General features: G+C 58.0%; 2 protein-coding genes across 4 annotated transcripts; both read right to left on the bottom strand.

Moving 5' to 3' along the window:
- Window positions 1-1,634: 1,634 nt before the first annotated feature.
- TOR2A (torsin family 2 member A) lies at window positions 1,635-7,327 on the bottom strand. Its single transcript, XM_017809915.1, has 6 exons — window positions 7,275-7,327; window positions 5,927-6,162; window positions 5,427-5,692; window positions 4,148-4,323; window positions 3,722-3,849; window positions 1,635-3,183 (listed from the first exon to the last, which is right to left on the bottom strand). Exons 1-6 carry the CDS (start codon window positions 7,325-7,327, stop codon window positions 2,939-2,941), a joined length of 1,104 nt encoding a protein of 367 aa, XP_017665404.1. The 3' UTR covers window positions 1,635-2,938.
- On the bottom strand, window positions 6,852-27,461 carry SH2D3C (SH2 domain containing 3C). Of its 3 annotated transcripts, none has more exons than XM_017810434.1 (11): window positions 27,356-27,461; window positions 23,926-23,965; window positions 13,502-13,630; window positions 12,768-13,216; window positions 10,996-11,120; window positions 10,062-10,639; window positions 9,722-9,837; window positions 9,383-9,554; window positions 8,520-8,631; window positions 7,694-7,900; window positions 6,852-7,566 (listed from the first exon to the last, which is right to left on the bottom strand). In XM_017810434.1, the coding sequence occupies exons 1-11, from the start codon at window positions 27,397-27,399 to the stop codon at window positions 7,391-7,393; spliced, it is 2,148 nt and encodes a 715-aa protein (XP_017665923.1). In that variant the 5' UTR covers window positions 27,400-27,461; the 3' UTR covers window positions 6,852-7,390. The 3 variants fall into 3 exon arrangements, with proteins under 3 accessions (XP_017665923.1, XP_017665925.1, XP_017665924.1); XM_017810436.1 differs by having other exon boundaries at window positions 7,694-7,897; XM_017810435.1 differs by lacking the exons at window positions 23,926-23,965; window positions 27,356-27,461 and adding an exon at window positions 19,804-19,978.
- Window positions 27,462-27,628: the final 167 nt, after the last annotated feature.

The raw sequence follows: 27,628 nt of genomic DNA, 5'->3' as shown, positions 1-27,628 counted from the left end.
CCCCGCCAGTCCCGCGAGCGCCCGCGCGCGCCCCGCGAGCTCCGCCGCCAGCATCGCCCCTCCCGTCCCCTCCCCTGTGACGTCACAGCCAGCGCGCCGCTCAACGACCACCCCGCACCCGCCGCCATCTTGGTTACGGGCAGCCGCGCCATCTTTCTTGAGGGCGGCGGGGCGGTGTCGGGGGCGGTGTCGCGACTGGGGCGGGGCCGGCTCTGGGATAAAGGCTTAGAAGTCCGCTGGTCGTGCTGTGGATGGGGCGTGGGTTTCGGGGCCGCGGGACAGAGGGGTGAAGGCTGGCGCGGTCCCTGTGGAGGGTCCTCGGGCCCGGCCCGGCCCGCGCAGCGGAGGGTCCCCGAGGGCCTCACAGGAGCAGTGAGTGCCCAGGACTGGGCCTCCTGGTTTGTGTGTTCTGTCCCCGCTGCCGTGGCGGCCCTTGGGGTACGGCTGGATGGGGGGACACATCACCCCTCGCCTTCCCCAGCCCCCCTCCAGCCCTGGGTGGCTCCTGGCCCTGCCCAGCGGGGCAGAGCTTCCTTCCAGGACACTGTGACTCCCCCAGCCCAGCAGCACATCCCTAGGCTGCACTTACTGCTCTTCTCCTCTCCACAGCTGGCAGAAAGGGATGGAATTCTCCTCCCGTGGCCAGCGGGAGGGAGCCATCTCCCGCTATTCAAAAGCCATCGACCTGGGTCTGTGGTGGGTAAAAGGTCCCCAGAAGGCTCAGGATTCACCAGGCTGGGAGCTGGAGAAGGTGGGCAGCACCATTAAGGCTGGCTCTCACATGGGCATCGGGCTTCAGGATGCTGTTAACCTCTGACCCGAGGTTCTCCCTTGGGTTCCCCCTTGCTCTTGATCCAGGTCCTCAGCTGTGCCTGCCTGGACCACTTCAGCAGCAGGGAGACATACCAGGAGCTGGGATTTACTGCTGGTGGATTGTCTCCCTTTCCTTATGGCCTGTCCTGGGGGCATGGCTGGGAACAGCTGCTCTTTTCCTGCCTGGCAGAGCTCAGAGCTTTTGGCTAATGATGCTGAAATCTTTGTGGCTGGGGTGGGCTGGACATGTGCCTTGCGTGTTTCCAATTGGCATGGAGAGCTCCAGACAATGCCTGGGGGTGGCAGCCAGCCCCCAGCTGCTTTCATTTAACCGAGGTGCTGCTGCTGCAGAATCTCCCTTTGCCCAGGGGAGCTGCCAGCAGGTCACCAGCAGGATGGAGCTGAGCCAGGGTGTCCTGTGCACAGCCAGCTTGCAGTGGCACTGCATGAACAGGGGCAGCAGGACCTGGGAGGAGGTGAGCAGGTGGGCTGGCACAGCCAGGACTCACAGCCAGGTTGGGAGTGGGATCATTCCTGTCCCTTCACTGGCAGGACCAGTGAGGCAGAAAGGTGTCCACAGGTGGTCTCTGTGCCTGAGGAGGGTGGAGAGCACAAAGGGAGGATGCTGCTGCTACTGCTGTTCCTCCTCCCAGGGAAAGGCTGCTCTCTTTTTCCCAGTTATTAAACTGGAAACCATCAGCTCCATGCCACTACATCCCTTAAGTCCCATCACATCAGGCAGCTGTTCCCGTGCAACTGCACATCTTCCAGGTCCTTCCACACCAGCTGCAATTGGGAATTCAAGCAAAAGACCCCAACCATTTATCTCATAAAAGATTTATTTTAAAATTAGAAATGCATAATATTTTTGGAAGAGGCAGAACATTTGGGTCCACCTGTGGGCCAGCTCCTAGGCAGCCTTTGGGTGGTGTCTAAAATCCCCAGAGCTCTGGGACTGGAGCTGGAATGGTCCCAACTGCTGGCAGCTTGTTTCTGCATGGGGCCTGAGCAGAGCATCTGGGAATTGTGCCTGCACCCATCCCTTGAGCAGGCTGTTCCTAGAGAGTGAATGATTCTGGTTCCTCTGACCTGTGAGGAAGTGATGCACAGAGGAGATCAAAACCTGGGCGAAGGCCAGGCTGTGTTCTTGGCTGTTTGGAGCAGTAATCTCTGACTTGTCCCCAGGCCCCCTATTGTGACACTCCCCAGAGGGTGAAAGGGTGTTGGCCCAGCCAAAGCCTGCCAAGGTCTAACCAGCAGAAGGACATACAGGAGGCTCCACAGCTCATAGCACCAAGTCTGCTAGAGAAATCATCACTAAAAGGAATTTTCAGAACTGTTAGTGGCACCGTGGGCTCCCCTGGAGGTAGCATGAAATTTTTTGTGGGTGGTAAAACAAGCAAGAGGTCTTTTGTTGTTTTCCTGGTTTACTGCAGGGTAATCCTTTGGTCCTGAGGGGAAAAATGGATGAGGGGATAGTAGGGGAGCCTGGCTCTTGGGAGATCAGGTGTTGCCATCTTCCATATCACCCCCCTCAGTTGGTGGTGAAGCTGGTCCCTAACAGCACCTATTCACAGTGAAAGGAAGCTGGAAAAAACTTGCCTCTAAAACTTCCTTGAAAAGAAAACTTTGTTGAAGGTGTTCACAGGAGCCAGCACCAGCACTGTCACATTGTACCAAGGAGCTGAGGCACAGCCATGATTAAAAAGCTTTTAAAAAAAATGTTAATATGCTGTAAGAAATAAGTATTCTTCTGTGGGCTCAGAATCTTGATGTGCTGGGTATCAACAGCTGCCAGGAGAGGGGAGAGAGCTGTGGGTGGGTGCTGCTGACAGGCTGAGAAACCTCCCTGATGCTGCAGCCCCTCTCAGCATCTTCCCCGTGTTGTCACACATGCCTCGGGTGGTCCATCCATTCCATCCTCACCTGGCCGAGAGTGAATCGGTAAAGTGCTTTAAATCACATAATTTGCACTTGGTCCCACAGCCACTGAAGAGAGTTCAGCAGGAGAGCACTTGTGGTGCCAGGAGGGACATGCTGCTCCCAGTGTTCATCCCGCCAGCCCTGAGCGCTTTCCAGTTCCATACACATCCCCTATGGATCTGAGCGAGGCCCTCAACAGTGACTACAAGAAAAAACTGATCCGAGAGGCCACTGTTTTGCAGCCTGTTGATGAGAATAATTTCTCCTCTTCTGGGAAGTAGGGGATGCTGTTGGCCACCTCCTGGACAACGCCCGGACGTACTTCGAGGCCTTGCTGGATGAGTTCACTGACCACACACTGCTTCACATGGTGGTGCTTCAGGGGGAGGAAAGGCACAACAAAATCAATGAGATGTTCATTAATGATCCCAGATTTCCAGAATCCACCTGCAAAAGGGAAAGGAAGAGACAGGTTTTACCTTCAGAGTCTTTGCAGTCCCTGCAATTCAAAGAGCTGCTTTGTGTAAAGTCAAAATATTCTGCTGAAGAGAGATCTGCTCTGGTTTTGTACAAGGAGAGGGCTGAACCCATCAGCTGTCATCCCCTTTAGCCCAAAAAAGACTTGTTCTCCAGGAATGAGGGGATTTAGCTTGTCTAGTCAGAATTTAAGCTCTGTTCCCTGTGACAAGGGCAAAGCAAGGAGAACCAGGCAGGCAATGGAGATTGATACATCTCAGTGCCATTACACAGGGAGCGTGCTGTGCTGTCTGCCAGCCCCCAGCTGCAAACACACCTTCCAAAGAACTTTGCTAAGCATGGCAACAGGTCTGCTGGCTCAGAAGGCCAGGCTATTCCTTCCCTTTGCCAAGAAACCTCGAGGGGATCGCAGTTCCCTTCCCTGAAAACCCTGCCATCCCTTCCTGGCTGCCAGGGAGGTGACAGGCAGTCACCTTCCTGTGGGAAGGGCTCAGCTCCATGGACTCACTCTGAGGGTTTTCAAACACGGCCTTGGAGATGGCTGGCTCCAGGTCCTGCAGGCTGATCTCCTCCCGGTCCTTGCGGTCGCGCCACAGCGCCAGCGTCACCTCGTTGATCTGCTCCCCTCCTGCGTTGCTGTACAACAATAAGACACTTACTCAGTGTGTACCTGGGAAAACGGTGTTTCAGGACAACCTGACACTTGCAGAGTGCAAGCCAGGATCTCCCAGCATGGCCCAAAATGACTCCTGTAGAGGCAGTGAAATAACAGGGGTAGGAGGGCTTTATCACACTCTCCAGGTCTGTCTGTTCACGATGAAATAGAATCTCTTGGCATTTTTAGAGGCTCAAGGCTTGGAGAAGGAAAAGCAAACCAAGTGTGTGCCCTGGAGTAGATGTGACCTCTGCCCAGTGCTGGAAGGCCCCCCCTCACCTGATGAAGATGAAGATGGCTTTGCGGTAGTTGGTCCCGTACACAACCCACGAGGGGCCCAGGAATGGTATGATCACATCGATCAGCCCTGGGTGCATTTTGTCCATCTCATCAAAGAGGAAGGCTGAGCGTCCACAGTTTGTCAGGTTTCCTTGGATCCAGCGCTTCAGGCTTTCCTAGGAAAAGCACGTGCCAAGCTGTAAGGCAGTGAGATAACGAGGGAGGCTCGAGCTACCCCAGAGCAAAGGCTGAGGCCGGAGCTCACACGAAGCTGAAGGTGCTGGAAGCAGCATGTCCTTGCACAGCACCACCCACTCGGAGCAGGAACAGCCAGTGCTGGGGAGGCCCCTTTATTCTGGCTTTCACCCAGTGGCTGTTACAGCTTTATTATCCCATTGTAGGTCTTTTATTACAGATTTAAAGAAGGAGGCAGCACACTAAAGCAGGGCGTTCAGACTCCTACATCTCCCCACGTTCTTCTCTTTCACTGTGTATCTACACAGTTCCCAGCTTCTTGCCAGCTCCTGTCCTGGTGCAGAAACATGTGCCTGTGCTGACCCAGAACAACTCTGGCTCTTTAGTAGGGCTGAAGGTACTTCCCAACCTACACAAAACCACTCCCATCCCCTGGGGACATGTGTAACTCCTCACTGAAACATGTCAGCCAGGATGGGATTTACCTTCCCAACAGCATTTCCTCTAAGGACACAATGCTACAAATAGCTTCTCCAAACACCCAGAAAGCAAAGGTCCAGGTGCACCGATTCCCTGCACTGCTGAGGGTTTGGCATTTTGGTTTCTTCCTTTCCTCAGCTTTAAGAGACAGAGTGGCACCACGAAGAGCCTGGGGCTGCCGTTCAGGAGCTGTGTGCTCTGTGAGAAGGGGATTACAAGTCTAGTGAGACAGCAGGTTTTCACAGCCATCAGGCTGTTTGGAAAGCAAAGGGAGAATTTTAGTGCCTTTCATCTAAGCAAAGCACTTTTGTTTGTGCGTACAAAGGGCTGTGTAAATATTTAAGGAATGAGAACATGATCAGGGCAAGGACTGCTGTAGGGAAGACGAGAGTGATAGCTCAGTGCCAGACTATAACCCAGTTACTAGCTGATCCTTCAGCCAGTGTGTGGAGCCACTCACTCAGCTGTGTTTGAGAGGGTAAAACAAAGAGCTTTTATTCCTACTGCACTTCAGGAAACAGCTTGAATGCATATGTACTGAGGATCAAGATGGACATAACTGAAAACCCCCAGTCAAGCAGCACTGCTGAGAGATGTCTCTTACCTTGTACTGCTCTATCTGCTCGGCGTGGGGGAAGTGCACGATGGGGGAGAAGTGGTGAACGTAGGGGCTCTGGAGCCCACCCTGGAAGAGGTAGCGGATGACCATGGAGCTCACGTAGGTTTTTCCTGTCCCAGTCGAGCCATGGAAGGACATCACCAGGGGTTTCACCGGATTCTGGTTCTCCAGGAACCCCCTCACCCCTTTCATCACCTCCTGCCTCACCAGGGGCTGTCCCACCAGGCTGGTGGCCAAGTCGAACTCCAGACCTGAAAGGAAGTGAAGCCAAGACTTAGAGAAGGCGGGGTGACATCGCTCCGGTCTCACCCTGTGGACCCGTCCCGTCCCTGGGGGCTCCCCACGCGCCCTGGCAGGCCGAGAGACCCCGCTCCAGGGACGGCCCCGGGAAGGATCCCCTGGAGCTGCCGGGAGCCCCTTTCCAGCCGCCCCCCGACCCTCCCCTCTCGCCCAGACCACTCTCCCGGGCCGCCGCCCCCACTGACCGCGCAGGTCGGGCCTGAAGCCGCACTCGCAGTCCGCCGAGAAGCCGCAGCGCAGCGCCCACAGGTCCCAGGGGGCGGCGGGCCGGGCGGCGGCCGCCAGCAGCGCCAGCAGCACCGGGACCGGGGCCGCTCCGGGGGCCATGGCGGCCGCGCCTCCGTACCCGCACGAACTACAGCTCCCGGCGTGCCCCGCTCGGGGGCGGGGCCTGAAGGGACGGAGCCATTGGAAGGCGGTGCTAAGGGAAGGAGGCGTGGTTATGTGTAATGGGGCGTGGCCTGGCTCGCAGTGCCCCGCCCCCCGCCCTGAGCAGAGTCGCTGTACCTCCCCTTGTTTTGGGGACCCGAGACCCCCTGGCAGAGAAGAACTTTCTGAAATTCAACAGGGGCAAATGCAGGGTCCTGCACGTGGGGAGAAACAAACCTGAGTGCTAGTACAGGTTGGGGGCTGACCTGCTGGAAATTAGCTCTGCAGAAAAGGCCCTGGTGGTCCTGGTGGACAACTGGCTGTCCATGAGCCAGCACTGTGTCCTTGTGGCCAAGAAGGCCAATGGAATCCTGGGGTGCATTAGGAAGAGCATTGCCAGCAGGTCAAGGAGATGATCCTGCTCCTCTATTCAGTCCTAGAGGCTGTATCTGGAGTGCTGTGTTCAGTTCTGGGCTCCTCAGGACAAGAGAGACATGGAGCTCCTGCAACAGGTCCAGTAGAGGGGAAATGAGGATAACTGAGGGACTGGAGCAGGGAGGTTAAACTCGATGACCCACTGTGGTCCCTGCCAACCTGTCCCGTTCTGTGATTCTGTGACACCTGATGGGCTGTCTGCGGCCAGGTAGGGCTGGATTCAGCAGGGTGGTCCCCCCAGACAGCCCTTCCTGGGCTCTGCTCCCCCAGGGGGTTCGTCTAAAGGACACCCACAGGACAGGGAACTCCCTTGAGGAACAGCATAAAAGTTTATTATATGTAAGAAACAAACCCATGAGATATGTACACATATTTACAGGACAAAATGAATGAGCCTAATTATTTACAACATTCTTCATCCTTCACAAGTCTGTACATCGAGAAGTGATTGTGAAAATGTATTTACATGCGTGATCCAGCAGCCGTGGGTGAGACAGAGGGGGAAAAGAAATGGAACTGAAGGGTGAGGTGAGGGGCATTGTGTAGTCATGGACCTCAGCAGGGCTGGGTGGTGGAGACCAGTGCTGGCGTGCCCAGATGTTGTCCCCATCCTTCAGGGTAGCAATGTGGACCTCCTGCCCTGTTGTGTCCTGAGGAGGTGAGTGACAGATTCGAGGTGGCTGCTTTTCCTCCTCTTTGTCTCAGAATTGCTGCCCTGTGCCCCAGCACCTTTCTGGGCCATCTCTCCTCCTCCAAGTGCTGGGTCCCTGGTCCCATCCCATGCCCCACAGCTGCCAGAGGGGTGCAGGCTGGGAGCTGGGGGGTCTCCCAGGGCCTGGGGGGGGTCACAGCTCGCTGAAGCGCACTGCTGGCTCCAGCTTGTGGGACAGGGCAGTGAGGACCTTGTCAAACTTCTCGTAGCGCTCGGCCTGGCTGCTCTCAGCCCCTCGGCTGCCCCAGAGCAGCCGCAGCTGGAACTCGGTGCTGAAGATCTCCAGCAGCTCCGCTCTGCCCTGGAAACCTGCAGGGAGGGAGAGTCAGTTCCCCAGGATGGGATAGGGACCCCGTGCCCATGGGATGCTCCATCCTGGAGCTGCACACTGGGACTGTGGCAGAGGGAAAGGGGCTCTGCTGTCCCCACTGCTTACCCTGCAGCTTCACCTCAGCATTGGTGTGGTAGAGCCCACCGTGGTGGGCCACCATCCGTGCCGCCTCCAGGTGGGCCATGACCACCTCCACGCCGTTGTCAGTGGCCTCCCAGGGCTCGAGGCTGTCTGTGAGAGCCTTGTCCCGCTCCAGGAGAGTCACGAGGGGTATGATGTGGGGAAAGGTGGTGTTGGTCAGCGGCGGCCCTTCTGGGGAGAGAGGCACCCTTAGGACCCTGTGCGGCCCCGTGACCCTGCATCCCCCTCCCCATCTCCCTGTGGAGCACTCGTGTGGCCACACAGCCCTGCGGAGCCAGGCTGCCACTGCACTCCCAGGGGAGGCTTTAAGGCTCAGCTGGAGCACAGCAGCTGCTGTGCCTCTTCGATCTGTGCCCGGGGGCCATTGCCTCGTTGACACCAGCTCCTCCCAGTCAGGCTTTCTGGCTGTGCTGGGAAGGGAACGCTGCTGCCCCTGCTTTTCCCAGGGCTGCAGTGGGGAGCAGGTTTGCAGACCCAGAGCACTGGGCATTGGAGGGACATGGCTTTCATCTTCCCTGGCTGGCCACCCTGTCCCTGGGTTTGGCACTCACTGCCAGGCGAGTGCGAGGGTTTGGCTTGGCTGGTTTTATTTAGTTATGAAACACTTCCTTGGGCAGGAAGAGGCAAACAAGGCCAAATGGGCCCTGCTGGGTGCTGGGGCGGTTCAGCAGCCAGAGGGGAAGTGTCTGGCACTGTCTGGGACAGGGTCAGAGCTCTCAAACAGTGAGACTGTGCCCAGACAGAGTGGGAAGGAGCAGGCAAGCGAGAGAAGGGGAGTTGCTCCCATTACCTTTCCCTTCATTCAGGCTCTTCAGGAATGGCTTAAGCTTCTTCTCATAGAGGATTGCACCCTCCGTGTGCCGCTGCCGCAGCACCATCCAGGTCTGCTCCAGCCGGGCAATCTGAAAGGAGATGGGGCAGATGGAGGGTGCTGGGGGCAGTGCAGCCCCTGAGCACCAAGCTCCGGGCTCGCAGGGTGCTTCCCAGGAGCGCAGCCTGGCCCTGGAGCCATGGTCCCCAGCCTTGCACACAACAGTGCCTGCTGCTCCCCAAAACAGCCTCCTCCACCAGCACTCACTGCCAAAGATGGCACATCCCTGGCACAGAGGCTGGGTTCAGGATTTCTCTCCCCTCCCTGTGCCCCAGGACAGCAGCTTCCCCGCGTCGCAGCGGCCTTGAAGATGAGATGCAGGGAGGGGGCAGCCGTTCCACCTCCTTTGTGCAGGCAGGAAGCAAGACTTCCCAGCTGGGCTCGATTTAAAATTGAATTTTAATCTCCTTTCATCTTCCAAAGGGAGCAGTGTGGCCCGGAGACGCGGCTGCCACAGCCTTGAGACTGATTTGTATTGTACCGAAGGGCAGATTCATTTCCTCCCAGGAACACAGCCCAGCACAAAACAAAAAGCCCAACTACCGAAAAACAATCGTATCCTGGTGGGACTGGGCTGTCTGCTCCACGGAGAGGATGGCTCTTCCCCTTCCCTGCTTACATCCCAGCGGATGCAGCCCCATGCCTACTACTCTGGGCATTTTCACCCCTTCTCCCACCCCAATGGCTGTTGGATCCTGCAGGACAATAGGGGGGAGGTGTATACTCTTTGGGTGAAGGGGCTGAGCCCAGGCCATAGGGAGTAAAAGAGTGTGTTCTCATACCTGTGTCATTTCCAGGGCGTTCATCACAGCAGCAAAACTGAACATGTTGCCCATGGTGCTCTTCAGCTCGGCAGCCAGCTGGATGGTTTTGTGGAGCAGGGCCGCCCGCTCCTCCGTGCTGCCCGTGCAGCCCAGGATGTCCACGGCGATCATGATGGACATGGTGTGAAACCTGCCGTGGGGTGAGACAGAGAGCAGGGTCAGTGCAGGGTGGCTGGGGATGCCCCACCTCCACCCTCACCCCTGTGCCCGGCTGGGGACACTCCGGGGAGGGGGCTGGGCCATGCCCATCCAGTGGGATGGGGCAGCACAGTGGGCTCGTCCCCGCCGTGGCCGTACCGTTCCAGCAGGTCGAGGCGGAGCTGGTGGCCGTGGGGCAGGGTGAGCAGCTCCATGCCAGAGCTCACCCCCATGAGCCGCTGCATCTCCACCGTCACACCCAATATCCGGGCGACCTGGCAAGGAAGGTGAGAGCTGATTAGACCTTTGTTAATTGGGGAGAGGCTGAAGCATCCTCAGGCAGCCTCTCACCCCAGTCCAGCCTCTGCCTGCTCTGGCTGGTACAGAATGGCAGAGCCCAGCAGCGATGCTCCAATGCTTAGGGATGCTCTGATCCCTGCCAGCTCGGAGTGATCAGAGGGCAGCAGTGCCCACCCCTCCCGCCTGACCCTGGTCGTACCAGGCAGTCCACTTTGGTGATGTGTTTGGCCAGTGTCTTCACATCCACCTCTGCCAGCAGCTCTTTGACCTTCTTGAGCACGGTCATTTCCAGGGGTTTGTTCTCCAGGGGGATGAGCAGGGACTGGAAGGCAGCAGGGTTGAAGGAGGAAGTCGTTTCCATGGTGGGGGGCACAAAGCCCATGAAGTCCGGCTCTGCTTTCAGCCTCTGCCCTGCCTCTGCTTCCCCAGAACTGTTCTCCACAGTCCCTCTCTGTCCTTCCTCCACCTTTAGCCTCTCCACGTAGCTCTTTGTTGGCATCTGCTTGGTGTCATGAGCTGGCCGGTCTCTGCTGATGGGTGAGGTGGGGTGCAGTTGGCAGTAGTGCCCTGAGTCCGGGTCGCTGTAGCTGTTCACGGAGGGAGAGGGGGAGGCGCGGGCATACCCATGGCAGGGAGTTGAATGGGAGCTGTGGGCAGGGTCTGGCAGAGGTTTGTTGTTGTTCCCATGGCACAGTTGGGGCTCGCTGGACCTTCTTATGACTGGAGAGGTGGGGGCGATCCCAGCTGCTTGGCAGGCATGAGGCTTTAGCCGTGTAACTGTGTAGGGAGCAGAGGAGATACTTAGAGAGCCTGAAGATGGGCACACACGTAAGGACCGTGGGTGCAGCAGCCCAGGGATGAGGAGCTCAGGGGAAAAAAGCCTTGCTGCCCAAACGGACTCAGCTGGTCCCAGGGCATGATGATGTGGCTGAGGACTGGCTGAGGTCCTGTCCTCAGCTCCAGCCTTCCATGGGGACACCTCTTTTTGCCATGCCAGACAGTTTCACTAGCAGAGAATGACACAGGGGCTTGTTTTTATAGCCAGCTCCATCCCTAATATCCAGGTCCCTGCATCACACCCAGCCTGACCCACGTCCCCACTGTCCCCAGTGGGGTGGAGGGGCGATGCCTACCTGTGCTGTAGGCGGGAGACGCTGGGTTCTCGGAGATGGGGGACATCGGAGAGTGCAGGTCTTGGATCTGGTCCACACTGACAGCACAGTTGCGAATGATGTCTCTGTGGTGGGGCAGGGACACACTGGGGAGGGGGGAGATAGGGAAGGTTAGTTCCTGCAAGCAGGACCTGGGTACATGCAGAGGGGTTGGGATGAGGGTTTGCTGCCCCATCATCTCCTTCCATGACTACCCATAATGAGATGAAACCCTAACAAGCTCAGCTGGAGCAATGAGCTGGCAGTTCCTGCAGCAGTTGGGAGCAGAAGGGGTCAGCACCCACATAAAGCAGAGACAGCCCTCCATGCAGGGAGCTTGGTCCTATGCAGCAGAGCAGAGCAGAGCAGAGGAGGAGGAGGGGAGAAGGATGCAACAGCACACCATGTGAAGGTATCTGGGATGAGATGAATTCAGTTCACTCTGCTCCAGGGTGCTATGGGCAAATGGCTCTGGCAAAGAAGTCATGGGGGGTAGTTTTCTAGGGTTGTGCTGCAAGCTGGTGTCTAATGCTGGGTGTGTCACTCTATTTCTACCTGTCAGGATAATTAGGTGAACTATTGCTCTGACCCTTAGAAGAGCTGGAAAGTGCCTGAAAACTACCGTCAGGGAATTGCATAACAAACGAGTCTTGGGCTGGTGGGGCAGCAGTGATGGCCTGATGCAAACACTGTGTGTCAATGGTGCTGCAAAGGATGCTGTATCTGGGAGTGCTGAGCACAGGGAGGGTTGGAAGGAGATACGGCAGGTAGTTCACTGCCCTGCCTGCCGTGGATGAGGGCTGGGCTGCTGTGATGTGTTTGGTCTTGAGCACTGGGCCTCTGCAGAGGGAGGATGATGGGACAGCAGTGGCGGTGATAAGGGGTTTGGGGAAAATGTGAGTGATGAGGAAAGACTGATGGATCTGGGCTCTTCTGGAAACACATATGCTCTCCTGGAAGTCTGAGTGTTTTCCTTTTCCCAGCCATAACAGTTGGTTGCCTGTTTTCTGCTGGCGCATTCTCACCCTGCCCTTGGGCTGAGAAGGTCGGGGTGGTGAGAAAGCAGCTTGGCTTTAACAACAGGCTGTGTCCTGCTGGGGAGGCAGGAGGAGAGGGATCTCCCTTTGGCTGGTGTGTGGCCCTGCCTTCCCTGCAGGGCTCTGGGCATCCCAGGACTGCCAAAAGCAAGCCATACAGAAGAATTCTCCTTCTCCACCTCTGGAGAAGCCCAGCTGTCCCTCGGTTAATGTGAGCAGCTCAGCCTTGTGGAGCATTGGCCTCCTCCTGCCCATCAGGCTTTCAGCTTTGCTTGGTAACTCCTTGCAAATGCTGAATGGAAAGGGCTCTGAAACTAAAAGGGCTGTTCAAAAACAAACAACAAATGATCTCTTGATGGCTGGGACTGACTCTCCTCTCACATTTGCCTGGGAAAGCTTGGCTCTGTGGCTCTAACAAGCCCTGACATGCTGGTAATCCTGGACTGGGTGACTGTAAAACACTCTCTGGCTTCTGGCCTGCAATGCTAAAGTCGTGTGTGCTGTGGTAGCTCAGTGTGGTTGGCAGCCAGCCTAGGAGAAAACCTCAGTTCCAGCTGAGTACTGGTTCTTTCTCCCATGCCTCTGCTGGTCTCTCTCTTCCATCCCTGATCCCAAACCCCTGCCCTGCACCGGAGGAGCAAGGACTGAGCACGGCCCTCCCTCTTTCCTGGGGCTGATCCTCTGCTCAGCTGAGCTGGGACGAGGCTGTGTGCTCACCTGGTCGGGCACCCCTCAGCCCTGGTGATCTTGTCTGCGGTCAGGCCGTCTGTCATGGTGATGCTCCTCCTCTTGATGTGCCCCCCTTTCTGGGTGGAGGGGCTGTGGGCCCCCCCATGCTTCCCGTTGGCCAGCCCATAGCTGGCTTCCAGGTAGCGCAGGGGGAAGGTGCGGTTGATGGGGCAGTAGACGATGGCTCCGCTCTGCTCGGAGATGGCCTTGCGGTTGCCCACGTAGAAGCGGACGAGGGCGGGCACGTTGTCAAAGCTCTCCTGCTCAAAGAGGTACTGGACACGGGTATGACCGTCGCTGGACTTGACCGTCACCTTGTTGATCTTGAAGTGGAGGGGCTCGTTGCGCCAGCGGCACGTCAGCACGTAGTCACCCAGGCTGGTGAGGGAGTCGCGGATGAGGAAGTCGCCGTTCCTCTGCACGAGGCTCTCGGACACCTGGCAGGAGACAGGGCAGGAGCTCAGCCACAGCCACGCTGTATCAACCTGGGAGCATGCATGGATACTCCACTGGGGTGTTATTTGGGGCACTGGTTGTTCCCCTTGGCCTCCGAGCTGTGGGAGGGCATTTCCCGTGGCAAAAACAAGCAGCTCAGAGCTAATGAAGCTCTCAGCCAGAGGCTTCGCAGGGGGACAGGCTGGTGGTTCTGTGTGGTCTTGGGGTGCTCTTCCACAACATTCCAAGCAAAGGGTGCCCAAAGCCACCCACCTTCCCCTTCTCACCTCCCGGGGGATGCGGCCGTGGTACCAGGCATGGCTGCGCAGGTCGGTGCTGCTCAGCTTAAGCTCCTCTTCCAGCTCCTTGTGAAGCTTCTCTGGTGATGAGTCGAGGATGTATTTCTCCTTGGAGAACTGTACAGGGGAAGAGAGAGTGTCAGCTGTGCAGTGCTGCAGGGCCTGGGGAGAGAAGGGCTGGCAGGATCCCCATGTGGGGACTGTGGCACCTGCCAGGAACAGACCTGTCCCCAAGGGGCAGGTAACTCAGAGCTATATGTGAGGATCACTGCTTGTGCCCAAGGATGTGGGTAATGTGCCTGTTGACAGCCAGGTCCTGTCACCAGGAGCACTTGGATGGTCTCCTGGTGGCATGTCCCCATGGTGCCTGGCCACGCTGTGCCCTGTGTGCTGCCCCTCTGCCCCAGCTCGGAGCTGAGTGTGGTTGGGCAGGAGAAAACCTGCCCCAGCTTCCCCTTAAACACCTCCAGGGCTGAATTGCCCTAGGAAGCACTCCTCCGGGAGGAAACCTGCATTATTCCTCCTCCTTGAAACATCCAGAGTGTTTCCCCTTCCAAAGGGTTAACTCGCTGTGTTTAGCCTGATGGTGGCATGAATAGTAATGACAAATGTAAAGGGAACCTTCTGCATTGAAATGAGCTTTTACCCGGCACTGGTGCACCTGAGCCTGGAGGATGCAATTTGCCCCCTCCCTTCCTCTGGAGAGATAAGGGATGTCGTCATGTCTCCATTGGCTGGAACCTGCCTCTCTCCCTGCCTGCAGCTTGGCCAGTGTTCCCAGAGGGCAGTGAGGATGCCTGGCTGTGGAGCTGTGGATGTTTGGGGAGGTGAGCACAGGCTCGGGGTTCTCGTGTGCTCCACATGTGAGGCCGGTTCTCCTGGCTGGCTCAGCAGCTTTGGGATGAGTCCTGCTGTGGTGCCAACAGTGCTGCATGGTGGAGCAGTGCCTGTGAGCCAAGACTCCTGGATTCCCTCCATATCCCAGATGTGTGCTGTCCTGAGGTGGGAATGCGTGTGCCTCTGCCACGGACTAGAGAGCTTGGATGAGGCTATTGGGGTGTCCTGGTCCAGTGTTCTCATGAGTGAGGGTGGCTCAGTGGCTGGCTCACCTCCGGTGGCAGTGCCAGTGTGGGGAGGCACCGAGGGCTGGCCCAGCTCCTTGGTGCCTGTTAGGGCAGGATGCTGGTGGTGTTTTGGAGGACAGGCACAGGCTTGAAGCCCTGCTGACACTGCTCTGGCACTGCCAGAGGAGCAGACTGGCACTCATGGTTGGCCTTGTGTGGTAGCTGTTTCCTGAGAGTACTGGGGGCTGCAGCCCCGTGCCAAGGCACCACAGACCTGCCTCAGAGCTGACCCCTTTACCCAGCACCTCATCCTCTGTGTCCCATATCAATTCCCTCTGCTCCTCTAGTGGTTGTGAAAAAGTGTTGAGCATTGTGCTGCTCTCCTGCCTAGTACCCACTGCTCCAGAAGTGCTCCTGGGACCCCACAGGGTCCCTCAGCAGGACCCTGACTCCAGATCTCTCCTTCTCTAAGGAATATATTCCACCACCTTGGTAGCTGCATTCATCAGCCAAACTAGGCAGAGATCTTGTCCTGGCGACCCTGTTTCAGCCTGGGGAGAGGGAAGGAGGCAGTGGCAAAGGGCCTGTGTGATGGACTGTGCTCTCCAGGGCTTGCCCTCACCAGCCTGGACCTGCCCTTATTCCTCCCTTTCCAACTCCCAGCTGAAGTCAAATGGTGCTGGGAGAGTGGAAGCAGCCTATGAAAACTGTGGATTGAACTCAAGACTTGCTCATCCAACCACGTTTTCTCTCTCCATGAGTGTCCTGTTGGCTGGAGCTGCAGAGATGCAGGGATACATGGATTGTCCCCTCCTGACCGAGGGCTGCAGGGCGTTGAGCAAGCTCTGCTGCTCTGGGCCCTCCTGGAGACAAAGCCACCCGGTGCTGCTGAGCCCTATTAAAAATAAATGGTAGCCTGCGGATCCTGCTGGGGTCCGGCTGCCTCCTGGGGGGCCCAAGCCGAGCAGATGCCGTTTCCATGACAACAAATCCATTGCCACCGAGCAGACCTGGCTCGGCCAAGGGGTGGCGGGGGACCCTTGGCTGCAGCACCCTCCCTGTGACAGGGCTCACCCCAAAATCTGGGGCAGGGAGGGGCCCCCCAGGGCACCTCTTCTGTCTGTGCAGGCAAAAGCCATCAGAGCTGAGCTGGGAGCAGTTTGGAGACAGCTCTCCCCCCACCATCCCTGGAGCAGGGATTAGTGCCTGTGCTGCTCAGCATTGTACATCAGGGTTTTCCCCCAAATCCTCCCCATGCAAATGTGCAGGATAACAAACACAAGCCCAGCTGAGCAGTGTCCGACATCTCCAAGCCCAGATTTGGGCAGCAGCCGGCTGGCATCCATGCCAGGAGCCATGAGCTAAGCTAGCAGGAGAGAACAGGAAGTTTGGGAGAGGCAAGGGAGGTTTTGCATCTTGCAGACAGGGGAGGGTGCCCACTTGTGAGCAGAAGGTGCCAGGAGTCACCTTCTCCAGCTATGTGGAGTGCGCTGTCCCTTCAGCTCCTCCTCTGGTCAGTGAGATCCCACCTGATCTGCACAGCCACCAAAAAGCCATTGCTTGGAGAGACTGTGAGTCTACAATGCCAGGGGAGACAGCACAAGAGCGATCACAGGGAGCCCTTTTCCTTGGTGTGACATGACTCTGGGGACTGCTCCTCCTTGCGAGTCTCTTACACTGTTACATTCCAACATGCTGCCAAAACCACCTGGCTGCTCCCCTTTCCGTGCAGGAATGGGGCTCACCACAAGCCCTTGATGCACAAGGCCCATGTGCTGTGGAGGGACGTGCTTCCTCTGGCCCCCCGAGCCCTTCAGCAGTGCTCGGCTTCCCTCTGCTCCATTGGCAGTGTGTCTCAGAGGAGCCTGGCCAGTGGCTGCCAGCTGGCCGGGCGCCGAGGTGCTGGCAAGGCACGGCACGGCATGGCAAGGCAGCACAGGCCGGCTGGGCGCTGTCAGGAGCGTGTAAGCGGATGTCTGAGCGCCGCGCTGAAAAGGCACCGCTTGGTGCTCCCGGCCGTGCCAAGAGGACGTCTAAAGATGCCTCATGGACCAGTGTGAGGTCTTGCACACAACTGGGTTGGGGTGGGGAAAAGCCCTGACTTCTGTCAGCACCTGGTTGGGGTGTGTGGTGCTGGGCTCCTGCATGGAGAGCCCCCAAGGCCTCTTCCAGCTGAGCAGGAAGGAACGGGGATTAAAGCGGTTCTCCAAACCAGCTGCACCAGACGAACCAGCTCAGGAGCTGCCAGAGATGATGCCAAGCTCTGCTGGAGGAATCCCAACCAGCAGCCAAGCTGAGTTGGTTAGAGAAAGGACAGTGCTGCAATGGGCTGTTTCACAGTCCTGGGGCTCCTCTGAAGCTGCCATGCAGTGGGGCAGCCACCATGAGGAGGCAATTCCTGAGGCTCTCCATCCCTGCCCGCTTCCCTGACTCTCCCTTTCTGCTTTCTGAAGGGAGGAAGCACCTCTAGTCCCAGCTGAGTGCCAAGGACTGGAACTGGCAGTGGAAGGGCAAGAGCTGTAGGGATAGAGGCTGCTGATGGCTGTAGTACATGTGAAACAGCAGCGGCCGTTGCTCTGCCTGCTGTAAGGAGGGCTTCAGAGGCTGGCATATGGCTTTCTCTCCTTGCAGAGGTAATCTTATGAAACCAGAGTGATTTCCATTTGCTTTCCTGCTCTCCCCTCCCAGATCTGGAGGAGTTGCAGATGAGGATGAAGTCAGCTTGGAGAGCAAGGTGTACTCACACCCCACCCCGCTCTTCTGCTGATAACATCTGAATAACCCCAAGGCATTGAGCACATCTGTTCTCCCTCCTGCTCTCCTGCTGCCTGCCCTGTGCTGGGACCCTTGCTAGGGAAACCCCAGCCCTTTCTGGAGTTCTCCACCCCTGTTTTGGCTGCTGGAGTAGATATGGGGCCTGAGAAGCAGAACTGGGAGGAAATGGAGTAACAAGCCATTGGGAACAGGTGTATGGGGAAAGCCACAGAATTGTGTGAGGGGTCTTCTCTGCTCCCTACACTCCTGGTAATGGGCTACTTCAGTGAAGTATTTTAGAGCAAACATCCTTGCTGAGGGATAGATGGTATCACAGTAAACCCAAGAGCCAGTCTGTGTGCCTGCCTGGTGCAGGACTGCTGTGCTCACCGGTCCAGCTGCCGGGTACCACCCAAGAATGGTTACTCCACCCCACACAACCACAAGAAAATTCCCCCACAAACCACCCTCAGGCTGCGATGGGCTCACTCTCAGTCTGCATGCCCTGCCTCGAGCCAGTATGTCCTGCTGATCTTGATATCCATGTGGAAAAGAAATCACTTGTTCCTGTCCTCTCTTGCAATGGCTCTAAGCATCTAAATGGCCTCTGAGAAGGCACCAGCCTATCTGCACACCCTATGGGTGACTGAAGACATCTCTTGGCTATGTCACATCTCCATTAGTCCCCACTGGAGGCAGACCTTAGCTCAAGATCTTTGTCCTGGAGTGCACAGTCCTTCCTAGGACTGGTCCTGGCTACCCTCAAGGTCTCCTCTGCCCTTGTCTATGCTCCTTTGTGGCAGCTCTGGAGCAATTCTATGTGGCTGGCAGGGGTGGGGTGCAGCTGGGGTTGATGGCCAGCAACATCTGGGTGCTCTGAGGTGAGACCAGAGCCCCAGGTTGTGTGGTGGGGTGGCAGAGTGTGCTGCTAGTGCTGCCTCAGGGAGCAGGTCTCCAGTGCAGTGATGGGGGGGGTTGTATATACACATTTCCATCCATCTATATATTACTTATCTCACTCCAAGACGGCGGCAGCGGCTGCTGCTGCATCCCTTTTCGGAGCTGCTATTGGCCAGAAATGATGTCAGTGCTTCCCAGGCTGGGTGCACCGCCATTGGCGGTGAGCAGGGATGCGGCTGTCAGCTGGAAGCGCTCCAGTCATTCATGGGGACTTCAGTGTGTGTTTGCTGGGCACACTTGGACACAAATAGATGGTGAAAGATCTGGCAGAGCCAGGTGAGCACTTAAGGCTTCACTTTTAACTCTTTCTGGGGTCGGGATGGAGTGCCCTCCATCCCCTCTCGCATCTCTCTGTGAGAGCCAGACCTGTCTCTCCCTTGTTCTGGCAGCAGCTCGCTGAAAGCACCCCATCACCCCCTGCAATGTGCAGCCCAAGGGCACGTCCCTGTGTTGCTCAGTGGCCTTTGGACAACTGGGGAAAGCTCTTCTGCTTTTCCCTCTTCACCCCCACTAGCAATCAAAATCCCTGGCTTTGCGCTGAGATCAGCCGCAATCATGACAAGACTTGAAATGCTGCTTCTGGGCTCCGTCTTACCCAGCATAATCTCTACAGCTCGGCACCTACCTCGCTCAGCAGGAGTACTGAATAAGACTGCCAGCTCTCTTGGCTGCTGGCTCCCTTCTAACTTGCAGTATGCCACAGCTTGTGCTTCAGATATGAGCCTGCTTGGCTCCTGCAGTCCTTAACACCTTTGCTCTCTAACTCAGTAAATGAGGGAACCAATTCCCAGTGCCATGCTCCTCTGGTGTGAACACCAGTGTCCAAAAATAGGACACCTACACTTGTGCCCAGACAGTGGCGGTGCTGGAAGCGCCACAGGACAGGTGACAGATGGATCCCAGCTTTCTCCCACCAGTCAGACCTGTGCAGTGCAGCGCATAGATGGAGACCTGGGCCAAGAAGCTGCGTGTTCATCTGGGCTCAGTCTCCCCCCTGTGCTCAGCGACGCTCCAAGCACATGCCACCTTTTGGGGGATGCTAAACGAGGTTTAGCACCATGAGGTCTGCCGCAGGCGAGGGCTCCTTCCAGAGACTTTGCCGCCTGTCAAAGCGCAGGTCTGGGGGGGATGCGGCGACTCTGGCTGCGTGGCCCTGGCTGCAGAGGGGGCTGAGCTCTGCTCCGCGACCCCGGTGCTCCGCTCACCCTGCGCTCGCTGCCGCCTCGTCGAGAGCCGCCGGCGCGGTGCCCGCACCAGCTCCGTGCGAGCGGGGCAGCGCGGGGGCATCGCGGGGCTCTCCGGGGAGGCTCCCCCGCATTCCCGCTCTCCAGCGCTGCCCCCGGGGACCAGAGCTGCCTCCGGCTGGTGCGGGGCCGCGGGTCCCCCCGTGCGCTCCCCCCTCCCACGGCCCCCCATCGCTTTCCCCACGCGTGCGGCACCGCGGGGACTCCGCGCCGAGCGCGGGGCAGCCGGTGCGGTGCCGGCGCGGTCCCGCCGCCGCCCCCCGCTCACCTGCACCTGCATGAAGGAGCCGCGGTAGAAGCAGCAGGCGGCCGCGGACAGGGCGCTCCACAGGCTGCACCGCTCGGTCATGGCGCGGCGCGCCCGGCGGGGGCTGCCCCGGCCCGGGCTGCACCGCCGCCGCTGCCGCCGCCGCCGCCGGGCTTCAATTTCAGCCGCTTCCCCGATTACCTCATCCCTTGTCGGCGGCGGAGGGGCGGGCGCGGTGCGGCAGCTCCGCCCCGGCCCGCCCCGAGGGGCCGCCCCGGCTCCGGGGAACCGGCACCTCGAGGGGAACCGGCGCCCCGGCTCTGCCTGAGCCCTGCGGGGAACCGGCTCCTTTGAGAGGAACCGGCATCTCTGAGGGGTCGGGCATGGAACCGGCATCCCGGCTGTCCCTGCCCTGAGGAGAAGTGAAAATCAGCTCCTCTGAAGGGAACCGGCACCCCAAGGGGATCAGGCAACCCCGAAGGAAACCTCCATCCCGGCTCCCTGCACCCTAGGGGGAACTGAGAACCATCTCCCCTAAGGGGAAACAGTATTCCCGTGTCACAAAGGGAAGCAGCATCCCTGAGGGGATCAGGCACCCCAGCTGCCTGTGCCTTGAGGGGAACTGGCACTCCTGGGGGAATCGTGCACCCCTGAAGGGAACCAGCACCCCGGCTGCCCATGCCCTGAGGGGAACTGGCTCCTCTGAGGTGACTCAGCTCCTCAGAGGGGAACCAGCACCTCTGAGGGAAACCAAGAACCCCCCCGACTGTCCGTGTCCTCAGAGAAACTGGCTCCTCTGAGAGGATCAGACACTGCTTTTTTTCCCCATCCCAAATCCACCTGCTTTCCCCAGTGATGCATATGGGTCGAGGGCTACCTTGCCCTCACCCACCCTGTCTTCCTTCACCCTGTCTGGTGGTGCCTTTCTGGGGGAGAGACTCGTGCCCACCTCACACGGTGGGGAGCTGGCTGCCTGTTTCCTGCGTAGGCCGTCTCCGACTGGTGTTTAATTAAGGCTCCACTTCGGTTTAATTAAGGCCACGGTATCACGTATGGGATGTGCGAGGCAGCACTGATGACTCAAAGCATTGCTCCAGCCTTGACTCTTGAATAAGCCTCCCAAATACCTGCCTGAACCCACTGCCCTGCACTGGGGACAGGCAGGGGCTCCTTCAGCCTCAGGCAGTGACATGAACCCACATCCTGCTGTTCTCACTCCAGGTCTGGAGCACTGCATGGCCCGGGTTTGTCTGTGCTTTGGTAACTGGGGGGGGGGCTTTGGGATCTGCAAAGCATGTCCTGGACCAAGGACCCCCCTGCCTCCAGGGCGATGCTGTGACCTCAGAGAGGTATTCCTGCTGCTACTGACCACAGAACCCTGCAGCTTCCCCACTAATTAATTCAAATGAGTCCCTCGCATCCCCAGGCAAGGAGACAGCAGTCAGGGCTGATGAGATACAGGTCCCTGTGTGAGCACAGAACAAAGAGCTCAGAGGCGCTGGCCGGGCCCTCGCTCTGCCCCTGATTTTGCAGGAGAGAGAGAAGAGGGGAGAGCAGCAGGACAGGGATGAGGTGTGGGAGAACAGGGACAGCACACAGACTGCAGGCAGGGAACACAGGGCAGCAGGTGCTCACGGGTCCCATGGGTGCCTGCAGCCCTGCTGGGATGGGCAGGAAGCGTGGGCTCTCCTCCTCGCCTCTTGCCTGGGGCTGAGGGACAGAGCAGATGGCAGCATGCAGGGAGACGCTGCTCCAAAAAGATTCGACGGTGAATCATCCTCCTGCCAAGGCTTCTCCCCGTGACGGGCTCCATGGTTTCCCTCTGAGCCTTTCAGCAATGATCGAGCAGGAGCCTCATGGGGTGCTGCAGGGAGGTGTCCTCCAGCTGTGCTCATGCTGCCCCTCCTCAGAGGGAAGCTGAAAAGCCCTGACTGAGCTTTTGCACGGACAGGCAGCAGCTTCACTGGCTGCTGCTCTCCCAAAGGTTAACACCTTTCTGCAGCTCCTTCACCTGAGCAGGGGCCAAAGCTGGGCTGGTTGGGATGTTGAAATACAGAGCCAGGCGTGCAGATCCCCAGGCAGCTTGGAAACACCACCCCTTAGGCCATTATTAAAGCACATTAATTACCAAGTACTTATTGATCCTGGCTTTCTGACCCTCTCTAGCTCCCAATTGCGCCTCTAATCAGGGCAGGCTTTGTGATGGGAGCACTGGCCCTGGCCGGTTTTTGGCTGAAGCTCAAGGGCTGATGCTTGGCAGATCCTTAGTGCACACCTGGACACAGACCTGCCCATCAGCCTTTGCTCATGAGGGCTTTGCAGCACATCCTCTCTCTCCTCCTCACTCTCCTTCACCGACTCTTTCCTTCCTGTCTTTCCATTCCTTGCCCCTCACCGGTGTTTCCCCTCTGCTTGTTTCCCTCCCAGTCACAAGGACGTATTCCAGTGGTGGGTCCCAGCCCTGTCCTCCCTTGCTCCGAAGGCAGGCACAGCAGTCACCTTGCCACCCTGAATCCTGCAGGACCTGGGGCTGAACACCTCTGGGTGCTGAACACCCTGCAGCTGCACAGGCTGCCAGCCAGGCACAGTGCCTGCAATCAGCTGGAGTGTCCCCGTCATCCCGGTCACTCACACTCCAGATAATTACTTATTTGACTAAAATAGCTGCTGTCACTGCAGCCATCAGATGACCGAAGGGAAGTGGCGTATAAATCACAGCCCGTGGGCACTGCCTGGACATCGCAGGGATGGGTGAGAAATAAGGGCTAGATAGCTCAGATCTGGGATCTGCCTGGATGGTAGAGAATTCTCCTGGCTCACCAAAAAGAGCTCAATCTCAAAGACAGAGCCATACCCACTGTTCCCTACCTGTGTTGTCTCAGTCTATTAATTCATGAGCCATAAAATGTGCCAGTCTCTGAGTGCACACACTGACAGTGCCAGGGCAAACACCCCAAATCATCTTGTTCCTCCCCTCGCCACCTCCTTGCTTTTGCAGGACTTGCCTGCATGAGCAGGAGTTTCCCTGCACATCCTGAGGCAACTCACACCAGGACCCTACCCTGCAAAGCCCAGGGTATTGGGTTTTCAGGGGAAAATGAACTCCACTGCAGCCAGACCCAATACACCCAGTCAAAGCCTCATTGTTGTGGCACACATCCACTTCCAGCCCTGTGAGCTCCCACTCTGCCAGTCCCACATGGCTAAAGGGTGTGGAGAGGAGGACATCCCGCCAGGGGATCGCTCTACACGTCAGAAGCCTCATCCAACCCTGCTGCCCGGAGGCTGCCAGTTGCCAGATTCAGCATGTGGGGTCCTCATTAGCCCTATGGATCGTGGTGACCCCCATTAGGAAGAGAAGATGAGCTCAGGGTCCAGCTAGGTCCCTGATCCTGGCAGTTAGTGCTGCCACAGGGTCTGGCTGTGCAGTTTCAGGTCTGGCTACAGCTGCCACCAAGAGCCCCAAGTCCAAAGATGAAGGTTCAGGGCTCTGTACTAACCAGACCACCCAAGCTGGGCACCTCAAGTCACTTCTCAACAACCACATCTGCCCCATGGGGCGACTGGACCAACCCTCCTCAAACAAACTCCCCAAAGGCCATGGCATGGCAGTGACCACCCGGGCAGGTTCCAGTGCTCTGTGCCCAAACCACACAGCATCCCTGCCACCCTTCCCCTGAGCCTGCCCGGCGCCCATCGTGCCAGCAGCCTCCTGCAAAAGGGCCGCTCTCCTCCGGAGCCAGGCGCCTCGCTAATGAATTTCTGGCCAGACATGAAGAGTCCTCAGGAATGTTAATAGTTTGCTGGAGGATAAGCAAGAGATTTGGAGAGATTTACACCAACTTTCATGTGACAGCCACGAAAGTGGCTCAAACCCTTCCGTTTCTCTACGTGGGGGCGGAGGGAGGAGGCTGCGTCCGTGGGTGTTCGCAAGTAACTTGGAACACGAAATACAGGCAGCTCCTGTGGGAGCAGCACTGGGGGGACCACCTAGGATTGGTGTCTCCTCTGCCTTCCCTGGCCTTGCTGGGAATTTGTTCCAGAGCCAAAGAGAGAGCCCAAAGGGGATGGTGGGATGAGGGGTGCAGAGCTGAGCACCCCACTGGGTGTTGGACCTGGCTGAGATCACACTCAGTGTCTTACCTTCACATATTCACTGCCCGACTCCAGGCCATCGTGGTGGCTAGAAGGAAACAGAAAAATAAAAATACTTAAGTATTTTTATGATAGTCATGATAGTCAGGACAAAGGTGGTGGTGGCACAGCTCAGGGGAACAGGGACCTGTGCCCCTTGCCTTGCCATGGGGCTGAGAGCATGGCTGTGGTTTTGGGAGAGGTTCCCAGGGCCCCAGCACTGTTCCTGCCTGCTCTGTGCCCATTCTCAGCCCAGGGCTTATCCTCCCTAATGCGATCAGAGGAGAATGAGGCCTTTTTAGAGGATCTCTCCCCAAATCCGCTTGGGACTGTGTGAGCTGAGACCCAGCAGCCAGGCTGGGGTCCCCTCAGGTCACAGTGCTGGGGATGCATGCCAAGGTGGGGGACCCTGTGCCCTGTTCCCTGGCAGAGCTGCATTCCCAGTAGGCGTCTGTTGGGACACCACCCAGACAAGCATTTCTGACTTTATCTATGGCCTCGTGCGACCCCACAGAAATCAAACTCCCACTGAAGCCAGGGCTGAACTGCAACTTCCTGGCTGAGACTGCGAGATTTGCCCTCCCAGCATACAGGCAGTAGAAACTCCCATTCTCCTTGGTGGCATGTTCACTCTTAGCCCTACTGACAACCAACCCAACAATGCTGAGGCAGCATTCTTTCAGCAGCTTCTTTCCCATCATTTCCAGAGCATGTAGGAATGCTGCTACTGCTTTTTGTGCTCTTATAGGTCCAGGTATGTGTCTGTGTGGAGGTATCCAAGGGGAACAACAAAGAGTTCAAATGGAGAGAGGCTGTAAAAGCCCGAGCTGGGGTGCACTACCTGGAGGTCTTGCCTTTCAGAATAAAATACACAAATCCAGGTGTCTTTAACCAGAACCCAGAACTTAGCACATCCCCAGTGCCAAACTTCAGAGTGGACATCCCACTGCTTCCTGAGGTCACCTGCCCAAGCACGGGGCAGCAGCAAGGGCCCAGGGATGGCAGGGTGCCACAGCAGGGCAGGCAGCTGCAACTAAGAAATAAAGAAATCCAAAGGCATCACAGACCTAGGATGTCCTTTCCCTGCCAGGAGCCACCTTGCTCCACCTCGTGCCTGTAGCCATGTCCAGAGACATACTGGGAGCAACTGGGGGTCCTGCACACAAACTTCTCCCAGGACCTGAGCCAGTGGCATCCCTAGGGAGCCAAATTCCTCGTCTGTGGGGTCCCTCCAGATTGAGGATGGTGCCCGGTGGCTTCTCCAGAGGGGCAGGTGATCACTGCCAGACATTGTCCCACTGGATATCCCCCATAGCATTACAGTGGGTCCTGACAAGGTCAGCATGAGCCCCTTGGAGTGTCCAGCCCAGCAGCAGACAACTCCCACTTCTGTAACACCTGGAAGTGTTCAGAAAACATGTGGATGTTACTTGAGGACATGGTTTGGTGGTGAACATGGCAGCGTTGGGTTAATGGTTGGACCAATGATCTTATTTTCCAACATTAAGGATTCCATGATTCTCCAAGCCCACGCTGCTTAAACCGCATCCCCTGCTGTCCAGCTGGGAAAGGGAAAAGGGGCTGGAAATCAAGCCCACACTTTTTTGGGGGTGAAAAAACAGAGCTGCATTTGGGAGGGGGGACGGACACAGACTCCCTTGGGCAGCTGCGGGCTGCCTGCCCGCCCTGGCGCTGCCTCTCCAGCCTGTTTGCCTTTCACACGCCGCAGAGAGCTGCCTGGTGCTGCGAGAGCCGTGAGAAAAACCGGCAGGAGGACGGGGGGCCTCTGGGCAGGAAATCGGGAGCATGGGAGCAGCTGGGAGACGCTGTGAGGGCCCGGGCAGGAGAGGCCCCCGTGCTGGGGAAGGGCAGCAGCTGGGGCCGCAGCCCCCCTGGTTCTGCACATTCCTGGAGGAAACGGCATTTTTGGGGGCAGACGAGCGCCTGGGAGAAATTCCAGGGCTGCCTTTGGAGTGCGGCGGTGGCTGAGCCGCTGGGAACCGGTGCTGCAGCGGTGGTACCGGGGAGCTGGGTTTTGGTGGGGTGGCTGTTCCCTTTGGGCTTGGGAAGGCACCACTGTAATTTGCAGATGTGCCAAGCTCCAGGCTGGGAACAGTCCAGGGGGATCCTGTGGGTCCAGCTCTAGTTTGGAGCCCAGGCTCTGCTTGCCTTGGGGCGCTGGTGAAGGCTGCACTCCTGGGGAACCAAGTTTGGGCGCCTCGTGCCTCAGTTCCCCCCCTGTAGAGCTGCCTCCGTGGAGGTTTTGGCTGGGTGCTGCCAGAGGGGTCTGCTGGCAGCATCAGGCAGTGCCTGTGCCCTGCAGGAAGTGGCATTTCCCGAACCTCACGCATGGCTTTGCAGAGGGAAACCGAGTCACGTCCGCTCCATGGTCTGCCAGAGGGTCATCTCCCGTTAGTCACCGTGTCCCTAATGGAGTCATGGCCACCGCCTCACTCCAGGCAGCTCCACAGGGTGGGTGCCACTCCCTGTCCCACAGCAGCGCAATTTTCCCCCCTTGAGGACCTGATCTTGGCAAAGCTCTCCTCTGTATGGGCATCCTCAGCCCATCCTGCCTTGGGGTCTGTCCTAGGGATGCTCTAAGAGGGGGTAAGTGAAAATGTGCCCCAGGGCCATGCTCCCCCCCCTCCCTGCATCAGGGAACATGCTGTTGCCATGGCCTGGCGGGAACAGACTGTCCCCATCCCCAGGGATGTGCCTGCACAGGAGGAAGGGCTGGGGTGTGGCACTATCCTGGTCCCGCTTCCGCCCACCCGCCCTACGGCAGAGCCCAGCCATGGGGACGGCTCCAGCAGACAGCTGCTCCCCGAGCTGGGGGCTGTGGAAGGGCTCTGAGTAGAGTGTGAAGGGGCAGAAATGCCCCTGATGCCAAGAGCTGCTCTGGGCACTCTCCTGGCTCAGTTTCCCTGGTGAACAGCAAGGCTACACCCATCATCAGGGCAGCACCAGAGGATGCAAAAGAGCATTTGGCCCTCAATGTTAGGGACCCAAGTCCCCACCCCCCATATTCAAGACCCCCAGGTGATCCACACATGTTCCCCTGCTGTTTGGCTCCCAGCCATGCTGGCTTGGGACCTAAGCAATTTCTACAAGCCCCATGAACCCTCCTCGAGGTTCCTCTGCCTCTGCTGGGGCTCTGCTCACCAAAGGATGTGTCAGGGCCACCAGCCCCCCAAACATCCGAGCCTCTGACCCCCCGAACCAGCCGCAGCCCCCAGTGCCGGGTCCGCTGAGGTTTCGGCAGCTCTTTCCGTGAGCAAACACTGCCACGGGCCTCGGTGGCCAAGCAGCAACTCCGGCAGCATCTGCGGTGAAGCTTTGTGCCCGCCCCAAGCAAAGCCCCGTCCCAGCCTCTCCCTCCTCATCATCCCCTCCGCTGTGCCTGGGTGCGAGGGGTGGCCGGAGGGCCGGGACCCCTTACCTGCCCTGTCCCAGGGTGGGAAACCTCCTGCCCACCGCTGTCATCGGCCCTGCGCGATCCAGTGAGTGCCTCTGCTTCGGGATGGGGAGAAGCTTTCCCGGGCGCTCTCCCGCCTTGCACTGAGCGTCGGGACTTTGGGGCGAGCAAGGCGGTGGCGGACCCTCCTCCTTCCCGTCCCAGCCCTCCTCCGGCCCTCCCTTCGCGGCCGGCAGGAATGTGTGGCCGGCACAGCCTGGCTTCCACTGCCGGCACGAATTTCTCCTCCTCACTCCG

The sequence above is a fragment of the Lepidothrix coronata genome, unplaced genomic scaffold, assembly GCF_001604755.1.
Source record: "Lepidothrix coronata isolate B3197 unplaced genomic scaffold, Lepidothrix_coronata-1.0 Scaffold28, whole genome shotgun sequence".
Lineage (NCBI taxonomy): Eukaryota > Metazoa > Chordata > Aves > Passeriformes > Pipridae > Lepidothrix > Lepidothrix coronata.
The sequence above is the reverse complement of the archived record's forward strand: the minus strand, read 5'-3'. Positions and strand labels throughout refer to the sequence as shown.

Excerpts from the sequence above, each read along its gene's own strand:
- TOR2A (XM_017809915.1), bottom strand. The coding sequence starts at position 7,327 with ATGGGATGGGACCAGGGACCCAGCACTTGGAGGAGGAGAGATGGCCCA. Across the intron at positions 6,163-7,274 it reads AGGAGAGATGGCCCAGAAAG|CACCGCCTTCCAATGGCTCC; the intron begins GTGCTGGGGCAC and ends TCCTTCCCTTAG. Across the intron at positions 3,850-4,147 it reads GCCATCTTCATCTTCATCAG|CAACGCAGGAGGGGAGCAGA; the intron begins GTGAGGGGGGGC and ends ATTGTTGTACAG.
- SH2D3C (XM_017810434.1), bottom strand. The coding sequence starts at position 27,399 with ATGACAGCGGTGGGCAGGAGGTTTCCCACCCTGGGACAGGGCAG. Across the intron at positions 11,121-12,767 it reads GCTGAGGGGTGCCCGACCAG|TGTGTCCCTGCCCCACCACA; the intron begins GTGAGCACACAG and ends CCCCCTCCCCAG. Across the intron at positions 10,640-10,995 it reads GTCTCCCGCCTACAGCACAG|TTACACGGCTAAAGCCTCAT; the intron begins GTAGGCATCGCC and ends CTCCCTACACAG.